Source organism: Scatophagus argus, chromosome 20 (genome assembly GCF_020382885.2).
Source record: "Scatophagus argus isolate fScaArg1 chromosome 20, fScaArg1.pri, whole genome shotgun sequence".
Taxonomy (NCBI): Eukaryota; Metazoa; Chordata; class Actinopteri; family Scatophagidae; genus Scatophagus; species Scatophagus argus.
Window position 1 is genome coordinate 9,900,694 of NC_058512.1, and position 22,745 is coordinate 9,923,438.

The following is a 22,745-nucleotide window of genomic DNA, read 5'->3' on the forward strand; positions in this document are numbered from 1 at the left end:
TCAGGGAGCTTTAACAAACTAAGTGGTGAATACACTATACAATAAAAATGGACACATGGTGGCTATTTTATGAGCTCATTCCAGGATTACTTCTGATCGATACACTTAAATTACTTTTAGGCCTACAAAAACACAATAAATTAGGAACTTGATATCAATGTGAGGGAATATATGAGGGGAATATAAACGTGTGCTCTACATGATTCATTTTATTGCCAGTTAAACTGCTGATGATTTTTTGGATTGTCTTTTAAAAAAATATTCTCCAAAATATTTGTTTCAATATCATGTAAGACAATAAAAGCAGCCAATTCTCCATGAGAAACTGGAACCATTAAAGGGAAGTGCTGGTCAAAATGTTGCTTGAAAAAATGACTTAAATCTATTAATTTCAAATGAATTCACCTTTTTCATACATTGTGTGATCACTGCATCTTTGTGGACTGGGACAGCAAAATGTATCAAACTACACAATCCATTGCTGTTAGGTTTGCCTAAATCTAAAGATGAAAAAAAAAAATATCCTAATTTGTGGTCCATGACAGAAGATTAGCAAAGACTTGCCATCAGATGGTGGCTGAGAGATGAACTACAAATACTGGTTTATTTCATACTTTACTTTTATTATTTCAATATTTAATAAGTTTAAAAGCCATTGTGAATAAGAACAATGGACAATGTTGGTGAAATTGTGTCATTTAGCCAGAGAAACTGTTATTTTGTTACTTATTTTATTCAACACATAAACATCCAAGACAATCCATATTAGTCATCTGAAATTAATCCAAAGTGTTTACAATAGCAGGTCCAAACCAGAAGATTTTCACAGATATATTCCCAATATGAGCTCAATGACACGGTTACAGAATATCAATCCTGAAGGGACATAAGTGCACTTTAAAGATATTTCTACAGCCTACAGTGTATGCCAGAACTGACAGAAATGAATAGGAAAAACTGGGTGGAGTATGAAAATGAATTAAATGGCAGATTAACTGAATAAAAGAGAAATGTGAAAACCAGCTGGATAAGAACAAAGTACAGGCTCATCACTTTAAGGTCACATCCTGAAACACTGTACAAAATGCTCTGCGACTACTACACCTGACATTTTGTCATCGCTTAATAAATATCGTGTCTTTTAACTTACCAACAACACACTTTGCGGAGTATACAAGTTAGAATACACAGACAGTAATGAGCGATAACAGTGTTTCTTCAAACTGATCATTTACTTGACTGAAAAACCCTTAATAATGGCATCGCTGAAAGCCTGCAAACTTCATTCATGTAGCATATTTCAAAACTCAGTTACAAGGTGCAGAATTACAAAACAAAAAACAAAGGAATTGAAACAGCCAGATAAAAGAAAACATGCAGGAAATAGTAAAAGTAGAATCACAAACACAAAGAAATAATACACACATACACTTCACTATAAACAACCCCATAAGCTGACAGGTAGAGGAGAACAAAATTTTCATTCCTGGAGAAACATACACCGTGACAACCAGAGAGGCTAGAATTCAGGAAAACCGAACAGAGATATTTACAGACCCACCAACACATGACTTGTGACTATTTCACTGTGCTCTGGGAAGCTTCAGGTTATGAGGGAAAGACGCTGAGATGTACTGACCAGCTCAAGCCTGGCAAATCACTCTGGAAAGTCTGAGGGGTTAGACTGTTAATGGAAATTTGAATAATCCAAATAATTAACAAGAATCCACAAGTTTGGCACAAGGTTTGGGAACAAATCTAACCTCAACAGCAGTGTTTAGCTTCCAGACAATTTTAAGAGAGAGAGTTAATCTCGTGTGAATAATAACAGATATGACACTGAGAGACTGTGTGTGATCAGTACGTTTGAGGAATAGAAGTGAGGCAGATTTGGAACTGGAATTTAGGATTAAAATATTGAATTATTGCGGACCCCTGAAAACCCCAGCCTTCACCAAGCTAGCAGTACACAGACTAAAAGCACCAGGCGCTACTGTCAACAGATGCACTTATTGTTTTTAACAGCTGCAGACGAAGCAGGGACACGACTGCATCACTAATGACACCATTTACTAATGTAACCTTACTGTCAAAGGCTACTGCATGCAACCTAGGATTGTACAGGCAGTTGAACAGCAAAACATGTGTTAGTATCATGTACCTGAGAAGGAGTAGGAATATTCTGTACTTATTTTGTCATACAAGTGTTGTTCACTGTGGGATATTAAAGCATCTGTCCAAAGGACCTCCAGCATTACCCAATATGATTAATTGATGTTCACAAATTAGAAGGTCACAAGTTTGACTTAGAGATATAATACGTAGCATGTTCAGATTAAAATGTCTAAAACTGACTAGACATTTGTTATATAATATGTTGAGTTGTGTACTTCCATTATCCCAACATTGTCTAATCCTTTACTTCATTTATCATTTTTGGAATGGAGAGGATTATCTCTCATTTTGTTTTCACTGCCATATAGTATCTAGAAGTGATCAGCTCATCTGCATCTGAAAAATCTCCTTGGGGTTAAAAGGTGGGGTGGTTAAAATAAAATTTCCCTTTGATTAAGCTCACTTAACCACTTGAAAAACAAGTCTGCTGAATTCAGTACAGATGATAAGGATGAATGAATTATGTGGTGATGTTAGTTTCTTGTACATATTTTAAACTGTTATAGTCACATTCCTATTTTACACAGTAGCAGAGCTATTGTCATAATAAACTGTCACAAAAACAAAACATAAGTAACCCAAATCTCTTTCTATGCATTCAGTGCATTTAATAATGTGGAGTAGAAAAGTGCAAAATCATAGTTCTCAAAAAAAGTTTAACAGAACAACTTAGTGCAGCTTGTACCACACAAAACTGATCTAACTTTAAATTTTTGAAATGAGTGTGGCCTATTGAAATTTTGATGCATTTGTTACTATAACATTTTGTTACCTCTTGCAAGTTTTCTTCAGCGCTAAATGATAAACTTAATATGACCCAAAGCGCTTGCAAGTATACAGCTGTCATCTGTACTATAGTAATACATTAGCAGAATGTGGAACTGCAGATATAATAAAGAAAGTAGAAATCTATTTAGGTTATTTTTTTCTTACTGGAGAAGGAGCATGCTGGACAGTAGAATGACAAAGGAGGTGATAAGCTGAATCATCCCGAAACTCAGGGGGCTGCTGCGACTACGAGGCTGCCACTGTTGCTCAGCTTTTCTTTCCTGCAGAAAACGCTCAGAGTATTCCATGTACTTCTCAACACAGCGTCGGGTCTTCAGTTGCTCAATTAGGGCTGGGTATCCAATCTCCTCAATGCTGACAGTGTCATCTTCCTCATCACCTCCATCCTGACTTTTAGGAGTGGTAGAGCTGCTGCCCTGATCTTTCAGAAGGTTAGTGCTATTCATACAGCGACCCATGAAGTTCTCAAAAGACTCTGCCCGTGGTGGGGGCTGGTAGACATAATCACGGCCAAAGTCTTTATTATCTGTGGACTGGGTGCCATAACGATGGTACATGTAGTTGTTGTAGTAGTACTCTTCTTGAGGGCTGCGAAAACTGAAATGTGGTCGAGGAAAGCGCCCCAGTCCATAGCCAACGGCCATGCCAGCCACAGCACCAACGCCTGCTGCGACCATGGCTTTCTTGGCAAAACCTGAAGACTTGGGTTTGTATCCCATACTCTGCACAGATCGAGAAAAAGCAGACCCTCCCATCCCATGACCATAACCACCATACCCATAGCCTCCTCCACCATAGCCAGGACTGAGGATCTTATTATTTGGGTTCCAGTTAGGGTAACCTCCAACTGCTCCACCAGGGTAACCCCCTGGGTATGCACCAGGCTGACCCCAACCTTGTCCTGTGCTTCCACCTCTGACTGGGTAACCACCTGCTGCTGGGTACTGGTAAGGGGACCTTTGATTAGGATAGCCACCTGCTGGGTAACCCCCAGCAGCTGGATACTGCTGTGGATGACCTCCTCCAGCTGGGTAGCCTCCTGCACCAGGGTACTGATTAGGATATCCTCCTTGGTTGGTACCAGCTCTGCCTGGATATTGGTTTGGATGGCCACCTGCTGCTGGGTAGCCTCCAGCAGGTGGATACTGATTTGGATAATTCCCTCTCCCTGGGTTTTGGTTAGGATACCCCCCAGCGGCTGGATAGCCACCTGCAGGGTTCTGGTTAGGATACCCCCCAGCGGCTGGATAGCCACCTGCAGGATTCTGGTTGGGATAACCTCCAGGACTGGCTCTACCAGGATTCTGGTTGGGATAACCTCCTGGGTTTTGTCTGGGATATCCTCCTGGATTAGAGTTGCCAGTTCCTGGATACGGGTAACTTCCCCCAGATGGATATGGATTGGTGTTGCGATTAGGACTCTGTGGCTTAGAGCTGGATGGTTTGGAATTTGTGCTCCCCTTGTTGCTGAAGGATGAGGTTTTCTTCCCAGTACCCTTTTTAGCCCATGTCGAGTCAGTGCTCAGGAGAAACACAATAAGAAGGGATATAAGAGCCATCTCACACAACCTCCCCATCATGGCCCTGAAGAGAAAAGGTAAAAATCATTAAAAAATAATCATTATAAAACAATACAGCTTAGTATAGTATAGTATAGTATAGTATAGTTTAGTGTGGTGTATTTATTTATATTTATATTCTTCTAGACGCTATATAGCAGATAATACCTTTACGTGATCGTTTTAAAAAAAACTTCGAATGGAAAATTTTCATCATTAGGATAATTTTGAAAAAAAAAAATAAATAAATCGATAGTCCATAAACCACTATGAGTGAACGATGAAAGACGTGTTTTTATTCTTGAAACAGTGAGTGGTTATCATTGCAGCATTATCAACATCCATCCCATTCGCTGAGTTAAACATGATGACTAAAGCCAATTCATATTATATAATGTGCGGCTTTGTTCTCTCGTCGACGCAACAAACAGAAACCACAACATCTACATTAAGTCCATTAAGAATAACTGAATTATTCCTTACCGTGACATGAGGCTTAAACAGTCTTCGATGGTAATTTGATGATACTGCGTTGTTGTCCTCTCTCACTCACAGCTTCGTTACGGGCTCGCCAGATCAGGGTGGTTTCGTCTAGATGGGGTGCGCTCGTTTTGATGTACAGCAAGTAGAGGAAGGGAGGGCAGAGACGGGAACGCTTTGCTGACTTCCATGTGATAATCGTGAAGCCAAAAAACACCCGTGCAATTAAAATGTTATATTTGCAGGACTGTTTCAAGAGGCATATACTTTATGACTTGTTACACCACTTATTTATGGATAACAACTAGAGCTAGTTAGCTTGACCTAGCTCGAGCTATATTTTAAATATAGCAGGGAGATGAAAATAGCTTATTCTGTGAGTTTCAGTGGAACTGAGCTTTCTAAGGCCCTTGTAAAATTGGAAAATAAGTTTATTATTAATGAAATGGATAACAGTAATGGCAAGCTAAATAGGGCTAACGATGGTTTAGACGACGACCGTTAAGTTACATCCAGTTACTTAGAACAAACGCACCTCATGCGGGCTGTTCTGTCATAGGATGATATGGGTTGGCCATGACGTCAAGATTGTAAACGGTCAAACACCCGTATGTACTCGCAGCTTTCTGTCCGGTACACAGTGGAAACATGTCGAGAAGAGAATCCAGAGAAGGAGCTGCGGTCATGAAATGCACACCTGAGACATAAACTGCACTGTAATCAGTACGGACGGACGGTGCAGTTTTATGAGAGTTAGCAGCTGCTGGGGCCACGTTAATATTTCTCGGAAACCGGCCTGTCGGGATCGAATGGACGGATAAAATACGACCGGACCTTGATCCGAAGCGGAAGCCTAACAGACAGGCGGTTGGGCCGGGTAGAGAGATAGGGGGACGGCGTGTGGGTGCTCAACACAAGACAGAGTTGCTGCTTGCAAGGGGATGTTATCCGTACTGTCGTATGGCAGACTGGTAGCCAGGGCTGTCCTGGGTGGACTCTCTCAGACGGACAGTCGGGACTACAGTCTAATAAGCGCAAGTTATGGCTTCGGTAAAGATTTTCGCAAGGGGATCCTTAAGAAAGGGATGTGCTACGGAGATGATGCCTGCTTCATTGCGCGGCACAGGACTGCTGATGTATTGGGTAAGCTCTCCTGCATAGGAATGATTGTAACTGGCTTACAGGCACAATTTAGACACCCTCCGTGCTCGGGTGACCTTCAGTTAGCTAGTCTGCACGTGCACCGACCCCTCGGACGAAAACACAACCGCCCCCACCCCTTCAAAAACAGAGCCACAACTTTCCTCCCCATGCAATATTTACGTTAACGTCAGCTGTTTTTGGTTTACTTAAATCCGGAAAAATGCTAATAAATGACCACTGCATGCGGTGCAGCTGCAGGACGTGTAATTTTACCCGTAAACTGCAATTATGTGCTGTTAGTGGGTAGTTTTGAGGTGAAACACCGAATAACCTTTCACCTACATGAGGTCCAACTGAATATTTACACGTCGATCATGCAAGATATTAAACACACAAAATTAGAAGATATACATTAGCTTCATTAAAGGTATACAGCACCGAAAAAGCCCATAGGACAACGTTTGAGAGTTAATATTACAATGTCTTGCAAAGGTCAGAATGGTTGAGCATGGAAGCGGCCATATTGTCAATAGCGTCAGTAGCCTGCTAGCTTAGCGGAATGTACTTGCTTTGTCCTCACTGTCCTGCTAACAGGACGGTGAATAAAGCCAAACACTGGAGAAACCACGTGGTTTGGTCTACACATGTACGGTGCGTTTAACAGTTTTCAAGTACTGTGCAGTTTTAATGATTAGGGTGGGGATATGAAGTGAAAAATAACCAGCTGAGTTGAACACAATATCCTCAGGGCTTCACGTGTTACATCAGTGGCGTGGCACGAAACTCGGTAGTGCACGTGCAGTGAATGGGACTGGAGGTGGTTATCAAAACACTTCTTCAAATTTTGCAAGAAGATTTCAGCATAGGAGTCCTTTGAATTTCGTTTTTGAGGGAACTTCCAGCGCCGGTACAAAGAGAAATTGAAATTGAAGCTGCAGCATGGAAGTTATACTTGTTGTCATTATTAATGTTTTAGTTACATCGTGTTCTTTCTGTTTTGAAATAGGGCGTGTTAAATGAGTGAACTGTGAGTTAGAGGAAACACGTACTCCAGTGTTTACTAAACATTGACAGAGTGTTGTACGTGGATATAAATGTGTGAAATTCTCTAAAAGTGCTTTTTAGAGAAATGTTAAAACATAGCGTAATGTTCACATTGTTCTACAGCGTCGGTTTTTGCCAAAAATATATATATAAAAAGTCAACAAACGTATTTGATTTAGTTTTGGGTGTTGGATCATGCAGCATTACATTTTAATTTGCCAACTGTTTACTCTTGTTACCTGCTACATGGTCATATAACTTGATATCACAGCAGATATTCATTAAGTTTAAAAGCTTTTAAGTATTATTCATTACAACAGCTGACATTTGTGTTCTCTTGGACCAGTTGGGTTGCTGTAAATGAAACCTAACACAATGAAACAGATAATTGCATTGCTTTCAAGAGGTGCCAGAAACAGTAGTGATAAATAATTCAATGGGGAATCTTCAACTGGGGAAACACTCCACCAGTGGTGAGCGTTTATAAGGTACTTGAGGTGAAATTGTGAATACCACTTTGTTAATACCACAGTTAATACAATAGTCTTAAGATAAGATAAACTTTATTGATCCCACAGTGGGGAAATGCACTTGTCGTGGCAGTGCACAAGAACAGAATAGAGTGCAAAAAAGTGTGCAAAAACAGTTACAAAAACTGTAGAGTTAATAAATTAACTTACAAGTAAACAGAGTACAATATACAGCTATATACAGTTTACAGTTTACATTTACAGTTCAGACAGGGATTAGAGTCACTCTGCTCTTACTGCCACCAATAATGGTGAAGCGCAGTATGGAATCAGGCGCTAAAATACAAACCTGAAAGGATTTGGTTAGTAATCAATGTCAGTGTGACTGCACCAACACCAAGCTGACACATACCTGTGGTGCGGCAGAAGGTAGAATCTACACAGTATTTGACAGCTGCAGTATTGCAGCAAGCAGGTATGTCAATCCATCATTAAATTTCAGCAGTGAGGGTGGCATTTACATCACCACAGCCCCATGGCCCATACAGAATTCACAAGTCAAGGAACATTGTAAGACAGAATTGATGAATGGCATTCAGGCCTATGTAAAACAATTTTTGTGAAGATTACTGTCTCTGTGGGCAAATTTTTTTGTCATAAAGGAAAGCTACCCTGGATTTTGCCTTTGAAATTAATATTGTCATTTGTTTTGTCAGATGACAGTTACATGGTTGCTGATGCTAGCTGACAGATTATACTCCAAGGTACCTGGTGTGGTGGCACACTGAATTGGAGCAGATCAAATGTGTGAGTGAGTAACATAACAACAGCTAACCAACAAAAAATGTCTTCCACTTTTGTCTGTCAGGTGTGGCCGATGGTGTAGGTGGTTGGCGTGATTATGGTGTCGACCCGTCTCAGTTCTCAGCCACCTTAATGAGAACCTGTGAGCGACTGGTGAAGGAGGGACGCTTCACTCCAAGTAATCCAGTGGGTATCCTAACCTCTGGCTATTATGAGCTTCTGCAGAATAAAGTTCCGCTGCTAGGTGGGTATACACAGAGACAGCACGACATACAGATGATATATTGCAGTACACAGACAGTCAGTGGTGGAGTGAGTCATGCTTCATATTTGAACAGACATACTCTAAGAAAAAATAACGTAGCTGCAGGATGAGTCAGACCATAGCGAGATGCATAACGTATTGCTAAAATTTATCGGGTCGCATTTCTTTTAGTAACCTTTCAGAAAGGTGCATCCTTTTGATAAAAACAACAGATGGTCACAGAACGTTCAGCTTCTCCCCATGCATTGCTTTATGTTAACTCTTTCTCATCGTTGATTAAAAGCTTACGTCTGCATTCTTCTGAGTGATGTAATACATGTGAGGTAACTAAATAACTTAACCAGTCTGTATTTCATTATGCCGACACATGGAAGTTGTGACCCTGTGGGGCTAAACCTTCAGTGTGAATGTTGTGCCTCGCACCAGAGTTCTAAAAGGTCAAGAATTCGTGTGCAACTGCACACTGCAAGAGAGTTGAATAGTTTTTAGAAGCATACATATCAAACATGTGAAGGTCACATTTTTTTCTGAGGCTTGATATGTCTCACCCACAGCCACCACTGACACTGAATGTTAATCTCCTCCCCCTTGTCACGATGTTTGTCAAATGGCCTACTTTTATTTTGGGAAGCTGTGACAAGGTCTGTGCTTGACCTTACTGCTCAAGGTTACTTGAACTGTTTGTAACTAAAGCTGCAGTCACTGGGACAAGCATGGCACATGACCCTTGTTTTTTTTTTCCTCTTTTTTTTGGTGCAAGGTCACTTGCGAATTGCATAATAATCTTACCTACACACCCACCATGTAGGCATGAAATTCACCTCTCCAGAAAGTGAAGCACAAATTAGAAAAGACGTGCTTGATTTTTCCACTGTGGTAGTCTCCTCAAAGTGACATTGGTTTCTTTCCTACTGTTCTCTTGTTAAATTTTACCCTGTGTATACAGTACATAATCGTAACTGTATTGTTTTGGTCTTCTGTGTTTTGTAGGGAGCAGCACAGCCTGTATTGTGGTTCTGGATCGACGGAGTCACCGGCTACACACGTGTAACCTCGGTGACTCGGGCTTCCTTGTGGTTCGTGGAGGAGAGGTAGTTCATCGCTCAGACGAACAGCAGCACTATTTTAACACGCCCTTCCAGCTGTCTATCGCTCCTCCAGGAGCTGAAGGGGTGGTACTCAGTGACAGGTCAGTAGCTCAGGCGATTTAAAGAATATATATTCTTTAGCTTTTTAGCATTGCAGCACACTACACAGGAAAACACAAGTCAGTCAGAGAAAGATAAAAGTTAAAATGTTCTTTGTTGCTGAACTACTTCCCTGGTTCAGCCTGCACATGCCACAGTTGGTGTGTATGCCATTTTGCAAAATAAGTGATGAAAAGCAGAACATGTTCACTTTCATTTTCCCTTCTCAACAAATGTTGAGATAATCAGACTGGATTTGTTAAAACATTGCTTTTCCTCTCATGTGGGCAGCAAACGTAGAACTTTTAGACAGTGTTTGCAGGATAAACAAGACCTGCTTTGGCATCACATTCCTGACACGGCTACCTTAAATACTCTGTCCTTATATCACCAACCGCATGGAAAATCAACTCATCTCATATCCTGTTTATAGTTAATTGTTCTGGTTTACATTTCAGCTATTTTAAATATGAACACACCACCATCGTCATCATTATTATCACAAAACCCAAATAAATCAGCCCTCATCAGCACATGTACATACATAATCAGAAAAACGTTGGGAATTTTGTATTCAGATTGAATTTGAATAAGTGGTTAAGGGTTGATACTGTTTTCTCATGAACTTGTTTGTAAGAGTAATTTATACACACCATTATCTCTGTGTTGTTCCCTGCACAAAGCAATGTGATTCTCTGGCTCCAACCAGTCCAGTGAAGCTTGTGTCTCTTAGAAAATCTAGAAAATATCTAGAATGTGATTCCAAAATGTTTCCTCATGAAGTAACATTTAAAGTACAAGACACAGAATGCACAAGCATGCATATAGGCTTTCCAGGCTGCTCAGATAGGTGTGACATTCTGAGTCTGACAATGGAAGCCTGAATAATGACAGATAAACCTTCTGTAATCCACTTGGAGCAGCCTCGAGGACCAGATTTTGAATTCTTTTTCCATTGGTTTAATCCTGTTTTTCTGGTGTGAAGTAAAGTTTAAGATTGAACCATTTAACAACTAAACATTTAAGTACATTTATGTATCTGTTGTGTGTCACCTTAAAATAAAACCCATAGAAATATAGCCTGAACATAAGGTTAAAGGCCCTCATAAAATAAACTTGAGTTTGGTGTCAGAAAGCAACAGGACCTGGCAAGGACACACAGGACAGACTACTCCCGAGTTAGCTGTCAGATTAAACACCCACGCTCCATCCACCCTGAAGATTTGGCAGAGTGACTTCTGACCTGCCTAATTCCATATTGGAAACTGTTTACAGCCGCTCAGGCGCTGCATGCTCGTGTTTCACTTGTGACTGATTTTGCCATGACCCCCATTTCCTCTAGTCCCGAAGCTGCTGACAGCTCCTCCTTTGACGTGCAGCTCGGTGACATCATCCTGACGGCAAGCGACGGCCTCTTTGACAACATGCCAGACTACATGATTCTTCAGGAGCTCAAGAAAATCAAGGTGTCATATCTGGATTGCAGCTTATTCTTTCATACATACTGTATCTAATTATAAAACATAAACACAGGAAAAAAATGCATCTTTCACATTTATTACCTTTTATTTTTGCTCATTTCAGGCTACCAACTATGACAGCATCCTACAGACTGCACAGAGCATTGCAAAGCAAGCTCACGACCTTGCCTACGACCCCAACTATATGTCCCCTTTTGCACAGTTTGCCTGTGACAATGGACTGAACGTGAGAGGTAAGTATACTGTGCTTCATATGCTGTGTTGTCCCTTAAAAGGACCATGCTTTAAACAGTACATGCAATTCAGATGTTAAGCCAAAATGGCCTTTTTCTTTACTGAAGCAGAAATCTTTGAAATGTTTTATCCTTTCTTTTATCCTTCCGTTGTTATCACTTGCCAATTTTAGCTGCAACCCCTAAAGACTGAAATGAAGTGGATATTTTACATTTATTACAGGACACATAATTTTTGTATTTATTGATAAATGGAAATGAAAAACTGATGATCAGTCTTAGCACAATTTGTCACACTCTTTGTCTTATCCTGCAGGAGGGAAGCCAGATGATATCACGGTGCTGCTGTCCATTGTGGCTGAATATACAGACTGACTGTGTGTGAGAGTGCATGCGTGCTTCTCTGGGGCTGGTCCTTCCTTGCCGTCTGCCTGAGTCTTCCACCTGCAGCCCTCCAAAAAAAATAATGCACCGCATCCTGTGGACTGACAGGGGAAGCCCACCGACATGACGCACACTCCTCGCTGCGGGGCTGACGTCCACCTGTGTTTTTGTTTTCTTCCTCTGTTTGGTTTTGGTACTTGAACGGGTGAGGGGAAGCAGGCAGCTAGAACAATGTCATGTTGATCATGATGCAGGAGGAGATGAGTACGACAGGCTGAGGGATGCATTTCAGTCTACCATGTCTCATTGTGTGGCATCAACACTTTTTAGGTGATGTGACTAAGAGACAGTCCAGGACAGTTTGCTTTGCCTGAGGGTTTTAAAACCTAGTAGCCCTCATGTATAAAAAAGCTATATTATAAGAGGAGTAAGCCATGGTTTGGGATTCTTCAGAACGTAGTTATATAGCCGACTATTGAATCCAGCCGTCTGTTGTTTCAGTAGTTAATCTGTTCCTTGTTGTAAACGTGTTTGAACAAAGTATATTGAGGGACTGAGGCTGGATGTGGATGGGTGTAGAGAATGAGATCTGGTTTGTTCGAGAGTGAGAGTTGGGTTTCAGTGTCATTGGATTTAGGAGTGTGAACAATGGAAGAGGTCACAAATTACTCAGATCAAAGAAACCATGAGATTTGTTAGAGTTTACATGTGAAAGTTGGTCAGGCTTGGTCACTTGGCTGAGGATCCGCACATCCTGATCAGTTGTAAATATTTCTGTGTTGTCAGGACTAAGTTCTGGCCTTTTGGTTGTCTTTGCTTTGGTTGTTGAAGTAAACCCCTATTTCATTACTCTTGTGGAAGGTGTACACATGCATTCATAAGTATATTTTCCTGTGTAGATGTTAATCTTGAAGTAATCTTTATCAAACCCACACTTCCACTGGCTGAAACGAGCAAGAAGATATGTGCTGAGATTGATAACTGTTGTGGTAGAAAGGATGTTAGTGTGTGTGTGTGTTTGTGTGGCATACGTGGGAGAAGTTATTAAAAAGTGTGTAATGTATTTAATGTCTGTATTTGTAATCTCACAAAGCTAAAGCTAGCATCTGGGAATGCTTAAAATTGCAATGATAGGTCAGGCATGAAATTAAAAGGAAAAGATGTATTTTTTTAACATTATTTAGTTTTAAAAGCAAGAGATTGAAGTGTCAGCTGACATGATTTATGTGTGATGGATGACAGAGATTCAGTGATCTTAACAAGAATCAGGTGTGTGTGACTATTTTTTTAATCTCTCAGTTCCTTATTTCCCTTTACTTTTGTTTGCTGCTTTCATTTTTAATTCAGATGTCTAACTTGACACGATTTATATGACTATGGTCACCATGATTGTAAAGAGAGTGTGTGTGTAAGTGTGAAAGTGTGTAAAAATGACATTAATCGAAGACATTGATACTGTTCTGCTCATAATAGTCTGTCCCCTTTATCTATCAGCTCACCCAAGTTGTTTGGACAATGTCTTTACAGTTTAAAAGCAGGGGCACCAAAGACACATTTTCTTTGTGTATGTAATAATGCTTTGTTGTGACACCATACAGCAATACTGTAAATTCTTGTGCTCTGCATCTTGTGTGGTGGTGAGGAAGTCTTAGAAATGATCAGAGGGATATTTTTTTTTTTCTATGCCAACAGCTGTTTTTTTTGTTTTTTTAAAGAACAAAAGCTGTACCATATTCTTGGTTTAAGTTATACATGACTGTATAAGACAGGTTTATGAAACCAAAGAAGGAAAGCCATATATAAACACATGATTAGGGTACTGCTCTGTAGGCCCTGCTGTAACGATAACATGGTGTTTCTTCCATATACATAAAATGACAATTATTTAAATGCTATCTGTCTTACTGTCTGCATGGTTTCTGTCTTAGCTACTGGCACTATTTAAAGTTAATTTCACAAAGTTGTAGTCTCTTCTGGTCCTTAGAATTGGCTGTATATGGTGTATAAAGGTTCTGAACTTGGGAGATGGCCCTATCTTTGACAGGATGCAGAAGCAAGGTTGGTGAAAAGGTTATGGTGCTGTGAATTTGAAGTACGACGGTGAGCACAGTTTCAGCCTTAACAAATAGCTAGACCTGTAATCAAGAGGCCTTTCCTGTCATTGCAAGCTTGTCTCGTCTCGGTCGAGTTGCCCGATGTTTGATGTAAATGAAGTGTGCCCGTCTTTCTCTCCCGTAAAGCCGTTTCTCAAAGGTGCTTCTGCAGTCTGTATGGTATGATTGTCCTCTTTTCAGCAAGCAATGTTTGTGTGTATGAAAGATACAGCTATGTCTGCAGTGTAACAATGCAGGTCTAATTTATGTAAATATGTTTTAAAATATGTACAATATTTAAATAAAGAATCTAGTATTTATACTAAATTTGGTTGAGTGTTTTCTTCATGCACCGTTCACAAAAGACACATTCAGACTTAGAAAATTCAAGCTTATAAAGTGATTCAGAGCTGTAACGTAGATACTCTTATTACATTTATTTGACAACTATATTTACCTTACGGTTTAACATTTTAAAAATGCCATCAGCAAAATATTATGCATTAAAGTACCTTTGAGTTGAGAAATTCTTCCTGAGTTAAAAGTAAAATTCTGAAAGCAGGGCTAACATTATTTTTAAACTGTGCTATTATTACTTTTACCAAACCTAAGTCAAGGATCTGAACAGTTCTACCACTGGAGGCTGCAAAGTGATAAAATGTCCTTTTCATGTAACTTCATCTTTCCTGTTCTCCACGTCTTAAAGTTCAGCTGTGACTGAAAGTAGTAGTAGCATGATGTAAAGTCACAGTTACTGTCTAGAGAGAGATTACTTCTGCATGTTATCTTTGCATAAAAATCCAATAAAAACTCAAGGTAAAGAACTTAAGTTAGTTCACAAAAAGCTAGTGTTTAATACTGTACGTTAATATTTAACTTTCAGCAGTAGATGGCAGTGGAGAGTCACGGGATGCCATGGATGTTTTGTTTACTAATCTGCAGCAGCCTTTCTTCCTTGTAGCCGACAGCTAACCTACATTCTTGCTGACAGCAGGGGATTCGGGCTAAAATAGGTGTGTGTCAGCTGACAGTTGTGTGATGCTAGCATGTTAGCTTCGGAGTTAGCAAGCAGTTACTGTACTAACTTGGCGTTTGTCGTTTATAACGTTCGCTGCGTCTGGTCTTTAATACTTTGATCAACCGGTGCATTTTTTGTGTGTGACTCCATCATCGATTAATGGACCAAATCGGTTTATCATGAAACAAACCCGTTATTTAACGCCAAGTGGGTTTTTATAGCATTTCCGAGCTAGCTGAGAGGAAGCAATCTCCTTAGCAGTCGTAGCTAGCTGTTACAGTTGCTTAGCTAACCAGTAGGCGTCTTCATGGAGAGTTTTAAAGTGTTGAAGTTAAGCTTTCAATATTGGTTGTAAGGTTATGTTATGTGAACAGACCACAGAGCTGCGCTTTTTTTGCTAAGGTAAATGTTGATTAAATGGCAAAAACTGAGCAGGGCAATGGACTTGATTTGCGGGGCAGTACAGAGAAGCTGACAGAAAATGGGAAAGGCAATTCCTATGGGTCCGACCCAGAGGTAAACGGCAGTACAGTCCCCGGGGAGAAACAGGTCGACAAGTACGGATTCACCGGAGGAGCTCAGCAGTCCGTCGGAAATTTGTAAGTGAAACTGCTAATGCGCTAAGCTTTCCTGAAGTACTGTTGATGGTAACAGCGACTGAATTTACTCTTCAGTGGATTTTCCGCAGGCTCCCCCAGAGCTGTTGACTTTTTCCTTCCACATTAAATAAAAAATAATAATAATATAAATATTTAAGACAGGCAGCTGCCCAAATCCGTGGTCATTTCACTCATGAGAAAGGACAGTGTTCGTGCTGTTAATTGAATGTGGACAAAGAAAAACTAAGGATAGACGTGGACCACTAGCACCCAGCCTTCTTGGCCTCTGATCCTTAAAAGCAAAGTTAGGACTACTTGTGACCCCTTGGCTTTGTCACAGGCCACAGGTACTCAGTGAGCTTGTCCATTCTTATATTTGACCTTTTAAACCATCAAATCATCTCCACGTCTCTGAGGGTCTTCTGACCTAAAGCTATGACTGTTTCTTGGTCTAAGTGTGAGGGGGATTGAGCTTTTGCTGTTGTGGCCTAAAGACATAGTCTTTGTCATTTGAACCTGCGTAATATCCCAGTTTTCGTTCTATATCCCTTTTGCTTTTACATAAGCTGATGTTTAACCTTGTGTTGAAAATTGCACAAAGTGACAGAAGAAGAACTTTGGCTATTGTCAATCAGCTCTTTAATTGTTTTTGCTAAGAAGACCAGGCATGTTGACTAGGTGTGTTTGGGAGACCAGGAGGGGAGAGTGTGTGTGTGTATGATACCATTGCAGCTCTGCTCCTCGTAAGGACTGAGCTGAAGTGAGATACTTGTGCAAGTTTTTTGTAGGAGGTTGTAGGGAACTGAACAAGGGGAAAGTTCTCCCACAGCTTCCTGTTTTCCTTGTTCTTTGCTGCTGTTGGCAAGTGTTCCACTGTTTTGTCTGAGGTTAGGTTTCCTGTGTGGACAAGGAAGAGATGAGCCACAGTCCCGCCCCCTCTGATGACAGGATTCCCCCGTCATAAGTACAGGAAAAATGTACAGGGAAATGACAGTACAGTATAGCCATTGTCAATTTGCATGAAAGTAACTTGTTTAATTTTATCAGTAACATTGTCTCCCATCTCCACAGTGCGGAAGAAATCCCAACTGAGGTGCTGAGGCAGCGTGAGGCAAAATGGCTGGAGATGCTCAACAGCTGGGACAAATGGATGGCCAAAAAACACAAGAAGGTCTGCTTTTTAAATTGTAAGGATCTTGTTGTTGCCACAGCAGTTTTGGAATAGACCAAACAATATGACTTCATTTCAGAACTTGAGCAGAAAAATATGTTATCCTTTCTCTGTGATGCATGGTTCAGGTATTTGAAATGTTATCTTTGACGATCAGTTACACAACATTGGAATGTTAAATTTGTTGAATAACAGGTGAAAGAGCGCTGTCAGAAGGGGATCCCTCCATCCCTGCGTGGCCGGGCCTGGCTCTACCTCACTGGAGGCAAAGTGAAAAGGGAGCAAAACCTGGGCAAATTCAAGGTCAGTCTTATATTTGTGATTCCTGCTTGTAAGCTTCCAGTTCCAGAATTAACTGCATTATATTGTAGTGGCAGTATAATACTGATAATATTAAAAAAAGAACTGGCAGGTGTGAAATGGCTAAAAAATGTCAGCAGTAATTTTGCAAAAGCTAACAACATGATGTTATGTTTGTAGGAACTGGACAGCCAGCCAGGAGATCCTAAATGGATAGATATTATTGAGAGGGACCTCCATCGACAGTTTCCCTTCCATGAAATGTTTGCAGCAAGAGGAGGTCATGGGTAAGCCATGCCTTCTAAATGCACACCTCCTTCACGGTGTCCGTTATTGTGTTTTAATGTGGCTGAATATAGTTTCTGAATATAATTTATATTGCGTTCCTATGTTCAGGCAGCAGGACCTGCTCAGCGTGCTGAAGGCTTATACTCTGTATCGTCCTGAAGAGGGCTATTGTCAGGCTCAGGCTCCCATTGCTGCTGTACTCCTGATGCACATGCCAGCAGAGGTGAACACACATAATAGCAATTCAACTTTTCCACAGAATTTTCTGTCTCTAAATAATCTATAGTTTATGCTGTGTACTCACTTCTCAGATGCATGAGTGTGAAAGATTTGCCGTGTAAAGTACAATTTCTCTGTCAAAGTGCTTCACTTGAATATTAATGGTAATGATTTTTTTCATCTGAAATGCCTTCCTTTGTTTCCTTTCTTTGCCCTAGGATGCATTCTGGGTTCTTGTACAGATATGTGAGAAATACCTTCCTGGCTACTACAGTACAGGGCTGGTAAGGGTCCAGGCAGACACCTGTCACATCATTTTGTAAAGAAGACTTTGATATCATATGAAAGCTAGAGAACGAACAGGGTTCATCATGTCAGTCATCCGAACCCGGTATACACAGAATGTTGTAGCCATGACACTATGTTTCTGACAACTGCATTTCTGTCATATTATGGGCCTGAATCCTTACATGTATTTACATTTTCAAGAAACCAAACTGGCCCATATTTAATTACCTTTTACTTCAGCATTTATGTTCTTGAAAGCATCTCATGATTTATCTAGCCGAGCAAAAGTCGTAAGTCAGCTTCAGTTTACAGAATCTGTACACGTGATATGTGGCTGCAGTGGTGGTGTTAGATTTTTCAGGCCACTGTGTCTCTTGCTTGGCGCTGATATGCTGACAACTTGTTGGCATGAGGTGGTGACCAAGCTACAAGGACGAGATAATCAGACAATCAGATTAAGCGCCGGGAAAGGTCTGCTCCTTCTCTCTGTCTCTCCCTTCCCACTGACTGCTGTTCCACATTGTCTCCGCAGGAGGCCATCCAGCTGGATGGGGAGATCCTGTACGCTCTGCTGCGGCGGGTGTCTCCTGTGGCCCACTCTCACCTCAAGAAGCACAAGCTGGAACCCATCCTGTACATGACCGAGTGGTTCATGTGTGCCTTCTCTCGGACTCTGCCGTGGGCCTCAGTGCTGCGTGTCTGGGACATGTTTCTTTGTGAGGGTGAGATGCTGCACTGATGTACTATTATTATTTGGAGAATGAAAGCAGCTTTGTTTGAAGTGGAATCAAGGATTGTTGTGCACGTCCCACAGTTACATGTGAATACATCGGTCCTTTAGAATCCTACTGTCTTTGTTGTTTGAATTTTTAGTCTGTTACACCTCCAGTGTTTAACCAGTAAAACAATACTTAAATACACAGTAGCAATATTTAATCATCCTCCAGGCCCTGTCATGTGCTTTTTGTCATCATGTTTAATTTCACTTGTAAAACACTAAAGTGTGATCACCTTTAAAATAACAAAGCAAATATTGAATACTTCCTTATCCCAAAGTAAACTACTATTTTAGTTTGAATTGAGAAATAAGAAAATATATATAAAATATATCACCACACTGCAACAATGTTGAACCCAATCCATGTGGCAACATCACAATTAATGTTAAATTAAAATAAAATAAAAATGAAGACTGCTGCTCCAGCTGCATGATGTCTGTTGTGATGCTGTTCTCAGGCGTGAAGATTATCTTCCGAGTGGGCCTGGTACTCCTGAAGTGCATGCTGGGATCCCAAGATAAACTGAAGTCCTGTCAAGGTCTCTATGAAACAATGGAGCTGCTCCGAGCTATACAGCCACAGTATATGCAAGAAGGCTTCCTGGCACAACAGGTGCAATTATACTTTGTCATTGTTGTAATGTGTGTTATCCAGTTTATTGTTCTGACCCAGCACTTACTGCATGCTCAGCTGGCTTCCTCTTTGATTTTGTCCTCCTGTGGTTGTGGTAACAGCGACAGAAGACTTACCTGTAACATGCTGGATTACTTCAACCAAGCACCCCAGTCATCGATTTAATGGGCATTCTCCCCTTGTATTTCAGATTGTTGAGTTACAGGTGTCTGAGAAGGACATTGAGAAGGAGCACCACTCTCAGCTGCGGCGATGGAAGGAGTCTCATGGAGATTTGCACTGCAAGTCCCCTCCCAGGATGCACGGCGCCAAGGCCATCATTGCTGCCGATCCACCCAGCCGACAGGACCTTAGACAGAGGCCCACCATCATCGTGCATTCTCCTGAGGGATTCAAGACAGATGGGGAGAGAGCAGAGTACATAAAGAAAAATAGAAAGACTAAACAGGAAAAGGAGAAGAACACAAACCTACCACCCCAGGAAATCGTTAATCCTTACCTTCCTCACAGTGAACCCTCCCCTCTTCTCAAGCAAATGACCAGAGAAGAAGGGTCCAAAGAGAGTCTGAGCAGTGCAGAGCATGACACTTACCTGTAATGGGGTAAGTGTCACCGGTTTACACACAAAGCATTCCAAATTACAACTAAGTTAGCAGTGACATTCGTCAGATTTCAGCCTCACATGTCATAGCTGTCAGTGACATGACAGACGTTTTCATGACATAGTGCATCTGTAGTAGTGTGACTGTCAGGTTTTGGTAAAATTGACCTTTTTACAACCTTGACACTGCAGAAAAAGTTATATTTTTAAAAACAACATTTGTAAAATTTGAACATTTGTAAAATTAATCACATTTATGAAACACTTTTAGATGATTGTCACTTACACAGGGGTTTACTGCACTTGTACCTTAGTTGCAAAGTCATGGAAATTGTGCATAAAAATATTGTAATTTCTTGTAAATTTAATGGAACACATCAATAATAATTTCCAGGAAGCAACAACAGATGGTGACTATGTGTCCTTTGCATACATGTCTGTGAAGTTTTAGCCTGCGGGAGATCAGAGCTGTTAGCTTCATATGACTGGACATTCGGGGATATACACTCACACTCGCTGTTAACAGCTGCTGATGCTGCTGGTAACCTCTTTAAGGCAGCGTTTTTATTCTTTCCATTAGTTGTAAATGAAGTCTGATTTTATTTTAATTGATGAGGTCTTATCTAGAGCACTTTGCCTTCATAGTCTTCCTCTTTGTCAGCATTAGTCACTATGTTGCCAGCGTAGATATTCTTAGTTGAACTCCTTTGCTAGACTCAGTCATTCGCACTAATTTGCAGTCTCACATTTTATCAGTGTGTCTGCATTTGTTTTGCACAGTCTTGTGACAGTTAATGCTACATCCATGAGTTTGTCTGTGCTGTTGTCGGCCACTTGGGGGCGTCCTGATTCTGATAATCTCTCAGCCTCAGCAGTGACCATCAGTAGCAGTAAAAACTGTCACATGCTGTTTGAGTCTAAAATGAAGGAGGAAGTGTGCAGGGAACTTTTGTGCCACTAAGCCAAAGATTTATGCGATTAATGTGTATTTTTAAGATATATGTTGTGTAAGCAGTTTGTTCAATCATATTGAGATGCAGTATGTGACTGTTGTTAATTTGGGAGAGCATTATGATTCTATTTATGTTGTGAGTGAGAAATGGTAAATGCCATTTTGAAGAACATGAATACAAAGCTTTTGTTTTTCTTACATTGTGCTTAAAAGTTTGTGGGTCCTTTAGAGATATCTAATTTTGCTGTACAGGAAAAAGCTTTTTTTCTCTCTGTGGCATAGAATCTAAATGAAGGCCCAAATGCTCAATAAGTTACTTTTTTTAACATCCTAAATCAGGAAATGATTTGTTGATGTTCTTAGTAGCAAAACTGCTTTTAATAAGCTTAAAAAATCCAAAATCAAAATTCGAGTCAGCAGTTCTATTCTAATGGCATTAGTTTCCATTATTTAGTTAAAATGAACTAAAACACTAGCTCTCTTTGTTACTTGAAATATGAAATATGTTTTTTTTTTTTTTGCACTTGTAGAAAAAAGCTTTTTAGGTAGATGTCAGGAAAGAAAATCCGAGCAACATTAGATATTAAAACATTGAGGGAGCCACAAATCTTTGTCAGTGACCAAAAAATATGTATTGATACTCATTTATTTGTGTTGTTTCAGTGAAGAAATTGCTTGAAAAACTCTTAATGAATTCAACATTTAACACTTCAAGTTCAGGAAATTCCTCCATCAGCAGTTAAGTGTGTAACTGTCCATCAGATGTGGTCAAGGTTTTTTAATGGGAAATGGTTGTGGGTGTGTGTTTCAAACCTTGTGGAGATTTTACTTTTAAATATTTGCCTACAGGTTTATTTTTTATTCGAAACTCTGTTTGTCATGTCCTGTGAAGCTATTTTGATTTTAAACTTCTTCTGTGGCAAGAACATTCGTCAGATCACATTTAACCACAATGCAGTCCATTAGTTGAGTTTCTATGAGGAGTTTTTATATTGTCATGTAGACAGTGCCACAAAGATTCATCCAGAGGTTCAAATGAATATGAAGGATAAAGGACACAGGATGTGGTTAGCCATCTAAAAACTATATTTTTTGTATGAATATTGAAATTAAATCCTTTTATAAAGATGAAGTACACTCCATATAGATACTGAGATGTTCCTTTTTAGTTACTATTGCAATTATTAGGATTAAAGAGAAAACTTATTAAGCCTAAGGCTTGTAAATCTGCATTCTGCTGTTTTCGTCAGTATACTTTATTTTTGATCTGTGTGCCGATTTGATTTGAAATCAGTCTCTCTTATCTACAAGCTGTTTTATATCAAATTGTAAATTTAAATCAATAAAATCTGAAACCTCATGGCTTTTGCAGAGCTGTCACATCTTACCTTTCTACGCTGACAACAAATCCCCTTTCTTCAGCTTACATTAAATACTAAACAAAGACAAGGAGACCAGAGGAGAGCTGCCACACAGACTGGACCGAACAAGAAGGATTTCAATACTCCCTGTGTTATCATTCAGCGCCCTCACACCCGCCCTCACTCACCCACGCAGCAGCGCACTTCCTTGGACACCTGTTTCTCCGGCTCTTTCAGCTCTTTGAGGAATTTGCATCTCAAATAGGGCGAATTCCCACAGCACCGTCCAAAGCGGCCTTTCGCCTTTGGAATCTGAATAGAGTCTTCTGCATGTATACAGGCCTTCTTCTTCTTCTTCCTCTTCTTCTTCCTCGACAAGGTTCAGCTGCAGTCCAAGAACATTACAGACAAGAATACTCTCATCTACTG

At 40.3% G+C, this 22,745-nt stretch overlaps 3 protein-coding genes across 4 annotated transcripts; 2 read left to right on the forward strand and 1 right to left on the reverse strand.

Annotated features, from left to right (window-relative positions):
• Window positions 1-717: 717 nt before the first annotated feature.
• Window positions 718-5,282, reverse strand: LOC124051664 (prisilkin-39-like). Of its 2 annotated transcripts, XM_046375251.1 has the most exons (3): window positions 5,007-5,281; window positions 4,094-4,548; window positions 718-4,000 (listed from the first exon to the last, which is right to left on the reverse strand). In XM_046375251.1, exons 1-3 carry the CDS (start codon window positions 5,012-5,014, stop codon window positions 3,105-3,107), a joined length of 1,359 nt encoding a protein of 452 aa, XP_046231207.1. In that variant the 5' UTR covers window positions 5,015-5,281; the 3' UTR covers window positions 718-3,104. The 2 variants fall into 2 exon arrangements, with proteins under 2 accessions (XP_046231207.1, XP_046231206.1); XM_046375250.1 differs by having other exon boundaries at window positions 718-4,548; window positions 5,007-5,282.
• Window positions 5,283-5,594: 312 nt separating this feature from the next.
• LOC124051666 (protein phosphatase PTC7 homolog) lies at window positions 5,595-14,434 on the forward strand. The gene is made up of 6 exons (XM_046375254.1): window positions 5,595-6,146; window positions 8,529-8,708; window positions 9,720-9,918; window positions 11,259-11,382; window positions 11,501-11,630; window positions 11,947-14,434. The coding sequence occupies exons 1-6, from the start codon at window positions 5,945-5,947 to the stop codon at window positions 12,003-12,005; spliced, it is 894 nt and encodes a 297-aa protein (XP_046231210.1). The 5' UTR covers window positions 5,595-5,944; the 3' UTR covers window positions 12,006-14,434.
• Window positions 14,435-15,001: 567 nt separating this feature from the next.
• On the forward strand, window positions 15,002-22,315 carry tbc1d10ab (TBC1 domain family, member 10Ab). The gene is made up of 9 exons (XM_046375594.1): window positions 15,002-15,724; window positions 16,796-16,895; window positions 17,091-17,198; window positions 17,376-17,482; window positions 17,592-17,706; window positions 17,921-17,986; window positions 18,523-18,712; window positions 19,227-19,381; window positions 19,593-22,315. The coding sequence occupies exons 1-9, from the start codon at window positions 15,543-15,545 to the stop codon at window positions 19,998-20,000; spliced, it is 1,431 nt and encodes a 476-aa protein (XP_046231550.1). The 5' UTR covers window positions 15,002-15,542; the 3' UTR covers window positions 20,001-22,315.
• Window positions 22,316-22,745: the final 430 nt, after the last annotated feature.